This window comes from Rhinolophus hipposideros (assembly GCF_964194185.1).
Source record: "Rhinolophus hipposideros genome assembly, chromosome: 8".
NCBI lineage: Eukaryota > Metazoa > Chordata > Mammalia > Chiroptera > Rhinolophidae > Rhinolophus > Rhinolophus hipposideros.
The window spans coordinates 95,109,029-95,118,440 of record NC_138054.1 but is presented as its reverse complement, the minus strand read 5'-3'; the positions used below and the strand labels follow the sequence as shown (position 1 = coordinate 95,118,440).

The 9,412-nt window shown below is 58.4% G+C and overlaps 1 protein-coding gene across 4 annotated transcripts; it reads right to left on the bottom strand.

The window, feature by feature from the left end:
* Positions 1 to 1,746: 1,746 nt before the first annotated feature.
* Positions 1,747 to 8,708, bottom strand: FNDC10 (fibronectin type III domain containing 10). Of its 4 annotated transcripts, none has more exons than XM_081057113.1 (4): positions 7,279 to 8,708; positions 6,123 to 6,938; positions 5,169 to 5,874; positions 1,747 to 1,792 (listed from the first exon to the last, which is right to left on the bottom strand). In XM_081057113.1, exon 1 carries the CDS (start codon positions 8,671 to 8,673, stop codon positions 7,999 to 8,001), a length of 675 nt encoding a protein of 224 aa, XP_080913239.1. In that variant the 5' UTR covers positions 8,674 to 8,708; the 3' UTR covers positions 1,747 to 1,792; positions 5,169 to 5,874; positions 6,123 to 6,938; positions 7,279 to 7,998. The 4 variants fall into 4 exon arrangements, with proteins under 4 accessions (XP_080913239.1, XP_080913237.1, XP_080913238.1 ...); XM_081057111.1 differs by lacking the exon at positions 1,747 to 1,792 and adding an exon at positions 2,559 to 3,138; XM_081057112.1 differs by lacking the exon at positions 1,747 to 1,792 and adding an exon at positions 2,561 to 3,138 and having other exon boundaries at positions 5,169 to 5,299.
* Positions 8,709 to 9,412: the final 704 nt, after the last annotated feature.

Genomic DNA, 9,412 nt, shown 5'->3' with positions numbered 1-9,412 from the left:
GACGGGCGTGGCGCCCGCAGAGCCGCCTGCGACGGCTGCCTTTCTCCCCGGCTGGCTCGGGAGGTAACGGTGAGTTTTCTCCCGAACCCCAGCTTCTGCTTGTGTTCTGACGCTCTCCAGGCTTTATTCGGGATCTGTTCAGAGTTTTCAGGGTTGTTTCCCCCCCCCCTATTTTTTGTTAAAAGGCCTTGTTTGCTTGTGAAATCTTTTTTGGAAGCTCCCCTTTGACATTGGCTCGAGCCCTTGTAGCAGCTGACTTGGTTCTTTGGGAACCCGAAATTTGTGCTAGACGTCAGTCTGATTTGTCTGGAACCAGACTGTCCCATTGCAACTGTCACTCAGCCATTTTCCAGGTGTGGAGGGGAGACTGCTCCAAGACTGACCTATGCCTGACCCTCGAGCTGGACCCCACCCAGAGGGGAGAGGATTTGCTTCTCTGGAGACTGTCTGATCGTAATCAAAGTTTGTTCTGCGACAAACCAGTATCCCTCCCCTGCCACCTGCTCTGTCCTGGGTCCTGGAATGTTCCGTTGTCCCGAGCTGGTCAACTATGTTAAAGCCATTACCTGCACCTGGGAGTAGTCACGTACTGGCACATGTAACTGTCTTGTGTCACCCTCTGTAATCCTCTGGTGCCTGCCTAGTGGTGCGAGGGTCCCTTCACCCAGGATGTGCCCCGTGTGTAAGTTTCCCTTGATAAACTTCCCCAGTTACCAGACTGGACTGGCAGACTCTTCCTGGGGTCTTCCCCTGCCCTCCGCGTATGGAGGTTGGTTTTCAGTCTTTGGGCTTCCCCTGGGTCTGTGCACACTAACACCAGGCTCTTTCCAGAGCAGCCTGTCCCTCCCAGAGCTGGCAGTCAGCTGTCGGGGACCCTTCCTTGACCAAGCTGTCTTAGAGGAGACTCACTGGTACTGAGCCTTGAGCTGTTTTAGGGCATCTGGGCCTGTTGCTCTAAAGAAAAGCCTCTGAAAATGGGGCTCAGGTACCTGAATATTTTCAGGGTGTCCCTTCTTCAGGGACTCTGACCATGGTCCCTCCTCATGCATCTTTAGCTAAATGGACTGATGTGACCAAAAGTGATTTAGACTGTCGGTGGCCTTTATGGGGAACCTCTGAGATCCCCAAACTTACCTTCCTTAAAGCCACATTGGGCTAATTAAAACAAAACAAAACAAAAACAAAAAAACACATTGGACAATCACAGCTCTGAAATTAAACAGAACACCTATTTTGAATGATATTTTGAGGCTTCCACATGTTACCAGGGACCTGAAGTTGCCTCTTTGCAAAACAAAGTTTTAGGATTAACTGAGGCTAACGATTTGTTAAAGGAGACAGGACGGCCACAGAACCCTCATGCTCCTCTCCACTGGTGCTGGCTCAACCCCCCTCCCCCAGGTGCGCGCGCGCACGCGCGCGCACACACACACACACTCACTCCCTGGCCTCAGGCACCCCCTCCCCAACAGGCTGACTTCCACTCCAGCTTCTGGCCCCTCTGAGCCTTCTCTCATGCCCTCCTCTGAACCAATCAGTACCTGTCCCTTTAGAGTTATGTCCTCAGGACATCCTATTAGACCCCAAGTTTCATGTGTCCCCTGGATTAAAGCTGAAGTGTGAGCCACAGTCAGACAATTCCATAGGTGACTGAGAACCTGCAGATTGCTGAGGAGTGGCACACAGTTACTCAGACCTACATGCCTGGCTTTCTGCTTTATGTCAGCCAGTTCTTACGCTGATCGATGAAGGTGGGCTCCGACCTGGAGGAGATTGGCCTGATGGGAACATCCTGAAAGCGACACAGTGAAAACAAACCTGATTTTTGGCAAGATGCTAGAAAACCTGCTGGAGGTCTCCACTGAGCAATTATGGTTCCCTTTCCAAAGGCTGTTGATTACTACACAATTCAGACTTGCTCACAAAAATGTGATACATCTGCCCACAACTATCACAAAGACAGCTTCAGACTGTCTTTAAGGAAATTTCTGGCCTTCTCTCAGATGCTGACTCTGCTGAGGTAGCCTTTACCTCTGTGTTTACTAAAGGCTGAACTGAGCCCTTTCCCATCTAGTTCAAAGGCCCAGGATGGAATGGAACTCCATTGGAACTTCCATTGGCCGAATTAAATTTGATTAATTCGGCCAGTAAGCCTGGTCGTACCGTAGATGAGCCACCTGGAAGTAAGACCGCTAAGATTTTAAGCTACAGATCTGTGTGTCCTCACTCTTCTGCCCTGTGCACTTAAGCTATCTCCCTAGCTGCCCACACTCATCCAGTCAACTCAGGGAGACCCCTGGGCTTTGCCTGAGTCCCCCCACCCCCGCTCCACATCCTGAAAACCAGGCAGTAAGCTTGAGCAGTCGTAGCCACGTGCTGGAAACGGATGGATTGTTTGTGCAGACTGGGTTGGGAGAGTTGGTTCAGTGTAAGGACATAAAAGCTGGATCCCTACCTGACACCATATACAAAGATGACCTCTAGATAGATCAGAGATACAAATATCAAAGGTAAAATCAAAGCGCCAATAAAAAGATGTAGGGAAATATTTTTGTATTCTTTGGGTGTGTAGGGATCACTTCACACCAAAACGATGCAACATACAGAAAAAATAATAGGTCTGATGTCATCAAAAGCAAGGGTTTCTTTTCAACAAAGGACACTGTTGACAATGGTAACGGCACCAGAGAAAATATTTGCAGCATCTGAGACGTCGGAGGCACGTGTCCAGAGCTGTGCTGTTCAACGCAGCACCCCACACACCTGTGGCTACTGATGTTAAAATGTAGAATCTTTCTCAGTCACCCCAGCCCTGTTTCAAGTCCTCAGAACCCACAATGACGAATGTCCACTGGATTGCATTGTGTTCACCCAAAGACTACAAACGCCTGCCCCACCTCCCAGCACCAGTGAAGGTGACCCTATTTGGATAAAGGGTCTCCGCAGACGTGATCAAATTAAGATGAGGTCGTAATGGGATAGAGTGGGCCCAGAACCAGTGAGTGGTGTCTTCATAAGAGAAAGGACATTCGGACACAGAGGAGACAGAGAGGACAAGGCCATGTGACACGCCTCTTTGGAGACTGGACTGATGGGTCCACACGCCAGGAACCCAAGGATGGTCAGCAGCACCGGAAGCTGGAGAGAGGTGTGAAACACTTTCCTGTGGAGCCTCCAGAAGGAACCGCCCCGCCGACCGCCGACCGTTAGCACAATCCTGTTGTTTTAAGCCCCTTGCTTTGTGGTAATTTGTGACCGCAGCCTGAGTAAACTAACAGCATAGATAAAGGACATTCCCACAATTCCAGACAGTCCTGCTGGTCTAGACTATCTTTAGGAGTCTTGAAAATGAAGAGGAAAGCCACAGCCTTGGGAAACTGTAGCAAGAGTAGGAATAAGCTGTGCACATGGGTAACGAAAATGGCCGATAAGCCTAGTAAGTGATGTCCATCCTCTCTGTAGCCAGAAGAAAGCAAATTCAGATAAAACCGGCTTTCTGCTACACTGCCAATGGATGGGTGAGCTAGAGAACTGAATGAGACACAATCTTCATGAGAAATCAGGAAAGAAAACCCATGGGCACAGCTGGCGGGAGCACTAACTGCTCTCATTAAGAACAAGCGGACAATAGTGGAGAAGCTGACTCCCTCACCGAGACAAATACCACACGGTCCCTGAGGAGGAGGAGGAGGATCTCCATGGAAACACTGTGACAATACTGCAGCCCGAGTGCTCTTCCCTGTGGTGAGGGGTGAGGACAAGTGCATGTGGTGGAGGACACACTGGGAATCCTGTGCAAGGGACAGAAACGATGAACATGGCAACACGGATAAATCTCAAAGACATGGTGTCCAGTGAAGACAAACACCAGAAGATGAACAGCAGGGAGATCAATGGAAAAAACGAGACGGATGCAGGGGGGCTCCGAGCGGGGGGTGGGGATGGAACTGGCGCAGGGAGAAGTGCTGGCACCGGGACACTCAGGTGGGAGTGGGTCACAGGTTCCAGATACCGAGGCCTTGGAGCAACGCTGCACACAGCAGAGCCCGGAGTTAGAGGGCTCCCGAGAGCCCCAGGACTGGTCTGCGTTTTGACCCACAGAACAGACTAGGGATCGAACCCCTCGGATTCAGCATCAGAAAAAAAGGGAATTAGAAATCGTAACATCCCTACAGATAAAGAAGGCACACCAGAAAGACGTGCCCAGAAAGCAGACAAGATCCTTGAACTGGTATTTCATCACAAGCTAAATGAAGCTAGAAAAATGGTAAAATTGACGAAAGAACAACGTGCATCAGAAATGGGGGAAATTTTTACTGAGATGATTGGAAAATAATGAGGATTTTAAGACTGCTGACACAATTTAGAACAGATTTCTGAAGGAGGAAAACCTGGGAGTGAGGACCATGTGGGTGGGTCTCGCACACCCCACCTTCAGAAAGTGGGGCCTGACCCCCTCCCTAGAATGGGGCCACCACTCCCCGTCTGCCAATGCTCACTGAGGGCACACACCCAGTCCCAGAGAGGTGGTAAGGCCGGGGTGGCTCTGGGTGCCCGTACTCCCTCTACACTCAGGCTGAAGTCCAGACCAGGGTCCCCAGCAGTTCCCCAGCTGTCCCTGAAGACCAAACCAACAGCCCTGACCCCCAATCTTCAGAGCACGAGGGAAATGCCAGCTCCACCCCAGCTGCACTGAGAAATGTTCCGTTTGCCCTGGGTTCTGCCTGCTGCCCTTCTTGTCCCCACACCCCTCCCACTCCCAGCTTAGCAGCCCCTGGGAGTGCGAGGTCTCCTTTGAGACTTGAATGGCCACCCAGTGGGCCCAGAGCCCTGCCCAAGCAGCTATGGGGTCTGGGGAGGGGCAGGCTGGTCTGTATCCTGTACCCTGGGATCACTGCTGGGGCCCAGAGGCGGTCACATGGGGGCACTTGGCCCGGGTCACAGTGACTGTGGGGCATGCTGTTGGTGAGGAGTATGTGCTATGGGTCAGGTTTGGGGGGAGCAGGAGTCCAGAGCTCCGTTTTGCACACAGAAGCCTTTGTAGTGGGCATTTCAAGGAGGGCCCCACGTCTGGAGCTCAAGCAAGGCCAGGCTGGGGATGAGGTCCTGGGATACTGGGCTGGGGGGTACTTCACACTGTGACATGGGCTGTAGGTTTATTCACCTACCTGCTGATCTCAGGTAAGCTTCGCGGCAGACCGGTGCATTAGGTCCTGTTAATGTGATGGCGGAGGAAACGGGGCCAGGATGACAACCCAGGCACCTTCCGTGTCTCGGAACCAGAGCAGTTACCTCTAGTCTGCATCACAAAATGGCTAACTTCAGTGTCTTCAGCCCTCCACTCCTAACGAGGCCTCTGCACCCTTCCAGGACACAGGGAAGTCCTTGAAGTGTTAGAGGAGAGTGGCAGGTCACCACAGTGCAGTCCCAAGTGGGCGTGGCCACCAGAAGAGCAGAGGCCTCCATCAGGGAGAAGGGGGCAGGGAGGCTGGACAGGTGCAGTCCCTACCGGGAGGGGCTGGGGGAGGAGCCTGTGTGTCCCGTGCCCTGGAAGGATGGTGGGGACATGCAAGAGGAGCAGTTTGTCAGGGAGACTGGAGCTCACAAGTAGAAGTGCTGGACAGCAGGTGTAGGCCTGTTCCCAGGCCAGGCTCACACGCTGGACTCTGGGCCCCCGAGGAACCCCTGACACAGAGCCCTGAAAAGGCTTCTCTGGAGGCTGTGGGTCAGTGCTGACCAGCCTCTCTCTCTGTGGGCTGACAGGATGGGCCTGTGCCTCTGGCCCATAACTGGCTCCCAAGTCAGGTGGCAGGAGGGCAGGCCTCAGGAACCCTCAAGCTGGCCCCAGCTCTGGAACCCAGCTGTGCCCTGCAGCTAGAGGGCAGAGCAGGGAGCCTCAGATGGGGGCTACCAGGGGCTCCCACTTGCATCCTGTGGGAGACACCTGAGTGCCCTTCACACGTGGCCTGGGGTGGCAGCAAGGCACAGGGCCCCAGGCAGATGGCATCCCATCTGGCTGCTGGAAGGAGAACCCCTCCCACTCCGGCCCCAGCTGTCCAGACGCATGGCAGCACCCCTCCCCCTCCCTGCAGAGGGTGAGTCACTCCAGAGCCTGCCCCCACCTTCTGTTTTTGCTGTCAGGGTCACCCCCGGCTCCAGAATCTCAAGGACAGCTTGGTGGGGGAAGGCCCATCGGGAGGGTGGGTGGTGATCTAGTACCAGACACACACAGGAGCCCTACTGTTACCCTGTCCCCCCAACCCCAGCTCTAGCACTGCATGGAGCAGCCTAATTGCTGCTTGTCACCGCTCAAGTGGTTCACCAGTGAGACGGTGCTATTTCTAACTGCAGCAGGTGACATCCTCCCCCCACCCCCCACCCACACACAGCAAGCCCAGAAGATGCTTTCCCAAGGTCTAAGGACGGGCAGCCCAGTACCAGGACACCTCACCTCTCTGCCACAGACTGCAAGGGCAGGGTTCCTGTGCACCCACGGGGGCTGGCCCCACCTGACCGCACAAATGGTCCAGGCTAATGCTCACTCGAGGACGCTGGGGGAGCTGGAGAGGAAGGGGCCCACCCCTGTGCCCTCCCCCAGTGGCACCCCTCGCTCCCACCTCCCAAATAAGCACACAGACGGTGGTTGTAGTCTAAGAACGATGGACATTGAGACACTGACACCAGGCTCACGCCTGACCAGCGTCACACCAGGGCGCGCAGAGCAGACAGAGGTAGGGAGCAGACGCTGCGGGGGATACCAGCAAGGGCCTGGAGTTGCTGGGGTGAGGGTGGGAGGGGTTAGCCACAGTGACTCCAGATAGCTGGGTCCAGGGTGGTCAGTCAGGAGCTCAGGGGAGCTGGCAGGCCCCACCCCTCTCGGCGCTGGGCATCACCAGGCGGTCAGCGCAGGAAGCAACCTTGGCCAGGGGTACTTAGGTCTGCCTGGGGAGAGACAAGGCCAAGCTCAGTCCACAATGGGTGCTGGGCAGCATCACTGGCAGATCCTGGCTCCTGGCCCCCTGCACAGGGAGCGGGGAGGGGTGCTGTCCTTCATGCTGTGGTTGAGGCTTGGAATGGAGACCACAGTGGAAGGTCCACCTGGGCAAGGCTGGCATCTGTGCTGCCCTCTGGACCCAACACTGCCCTTTCAGACCAGGCTCCCTCTTCCCAGCCCCCTGCCCCCACTTGCCGTGAAAAGCCCTCAACAGAGACAGCACACCCAAAGTAAGGGGGGGCCTGGAGAACCGCCAGCTTCCCCCAAGGTCAGACGACACTCACCCCTGGGGCAGCTGGACACCAGGCTCTGCCTGTACTACAACACGACTCCCAACTTGTCAGACACCCACGTCGAGACACATCACAGGTCGCTGCCTACTGTCACTCCTGCAAAGCTTGAAGGGGATTCCAGGGGGCTCTGGCCAGTCTCAGGGCCACAGACCCCCTTGGACAGCAACGGACAGGTTGCTGGCACCTGCAGTGGGCCCGATATACTAAGGCACGAAGCTAACCTAAGCCCACTGGGACGGGTGGGGAGAGGACAAGCTCCAAGGGGGCCTCAAGCTAGCAAAGCGCACAGTGACCAAGCAATGACGAGAGCCTGCCTGGGCTTCCAACTTGGCACAGGCTGGAGGTGCAGGGTGATGACCCCGGGGTGCTTCGCCGATGGCTCTTGCTAGAAGGGGCTCTATGTCCTGGCGGCCTCTATAAAGGCCTCTGGAGAGCAGGAAGAGCCCTGGATTCGGCTGGCACCCCTGCCCAGGTCCAAAGGCCAGTCCTGAGCTGGATTCTGGGAGGTGGAGGCCCGGCTTGAAGGGTAGTGCGATGACTCCAAGGCCCTGCCGCCAGCCGCCAGTACGCTGTCCATCTCCAGCGGGCCCTGCGTGAAGATTCTAAGGAAGGAGCAGGAGCGAGGAGGGGAGAGCGGGCAGGGGAGGGGGGCCTGGGGCCTCCCGCACACCTGTCCGCAGACAGAGCCCCGGTGACCGGCCGCCTCCAGCTTCAGGGCTGCCTGCGCAGGCCCGGACGCCCGAAGGCCGGGTGCATGAGATTCTCGGTGATGTAGGCCACCAGCAGGCAGATGACCACGAGCATGACGCAGATGGAGCCGCCTACCGCCGTCATGGCCACCACGATCTCCCGCATGCCGGCAGGCTCAGCGGCGAACTCCACGCACTCGGTGGGCCCGGAGGACTCCGGGGCGGCGGGATCGGCGCGCAGCGGCAGCGGCTGCAGGCACAGGCGGTAGCGCACGCCGTCGTGCACGTCGGGCAGCAGGTAGTCGCGGCAGGAGGCGCCCAGCAGCACGCGCTCGCACGGGAAGCGCGTGTAGGCGCCGCGCCACGAGCAGTTGAGCGCGAAGGCGCGCACGCGGCGCGCCTCGGCCGGCGGCAGGCGCCACTGCAGCAGCACGCTGCGGTTGCGCAGGACGCTGGCGCGCAGCAGGTGGCCGGCCGAGGCGTGCACCGCGCAGCCGGGCGCCTGGCAGCGGAAGCCGCGCGCGGGGCTGCGGAAGCACAGGCGCCCGCCGCCCGCCTCGGGGCCCTCGGGCAGCACCTTGTAGGGGCACCAGGGCGCGTCGGCTGCCGGCTCCCAGCCCGGCGGCGTCGGGGCAGCCGCGGCGCAGGGCGGCGGCGCGCAGGCGGCCAGCAGCAGCAGCAGCGGCGGGGCGCGCATCCTGCGGCTCGGCCGGGCGTGGCGGGGCGCGGGCTCGCGGGCGCACGGGCGCGGGCGGAGGGTCACGCGGGCCGCGCCGCGGCTCCCCGCGCTCGCCCGCCGCGCCGCGCCCTCCGCCGCCGCCGGCTCCGACTCGCCTCCGCGCCCGGAGCGCGTTCCGACCCGGCGCGGTGGCGGCGGGGGCGGGGCCTCTCCTCGCCCCGCCCCCTTAACCCTTGCGGGGCCGCGGCCTGCAGGTCCCTGGAGGGAGGGTCTCGGGAGAGAAGGCGGGGCGATGGAGGCGCGACCCCGGTCCCTGGCCGCGCGGCTGGGGCGGGCACCGTGCAGGTCCACCTGCCCCTCTGTTTCTCGCCGTGTGAGCGTACTTCGGATCCTGGCCCCGCCAGGATTTCCGAGGCTTTCCGGTGGGCTGTGGTCCGGGTCGTGGCCCCCAGGGCAACTCCGCGACTGCCCCAAGCCAAGCCAGTCGGGGACGCCGTGCCTCTGAATGGGGAGGGTGGGCAGCGGCCTGCAGCGCGCTGGGCCACGGGTCAGGCTGCCCCATCCCAAACTCGCGGTGGGGACCTAAAGTAAGGGTCCCACCCGCCCTGACTAGGAGGCGGCGAGGACCGAAACTTCCCTTCTCCCTCAGGGCTTCTGCCCCTTTAGAGTTGGACAGCGCCGACCTGGGAGGGGCGCTGCGCCCCAGGCTTCCTTTGGTGAAAACTTTTTCACTCTTCATACAAAAGAAGCAGCCACG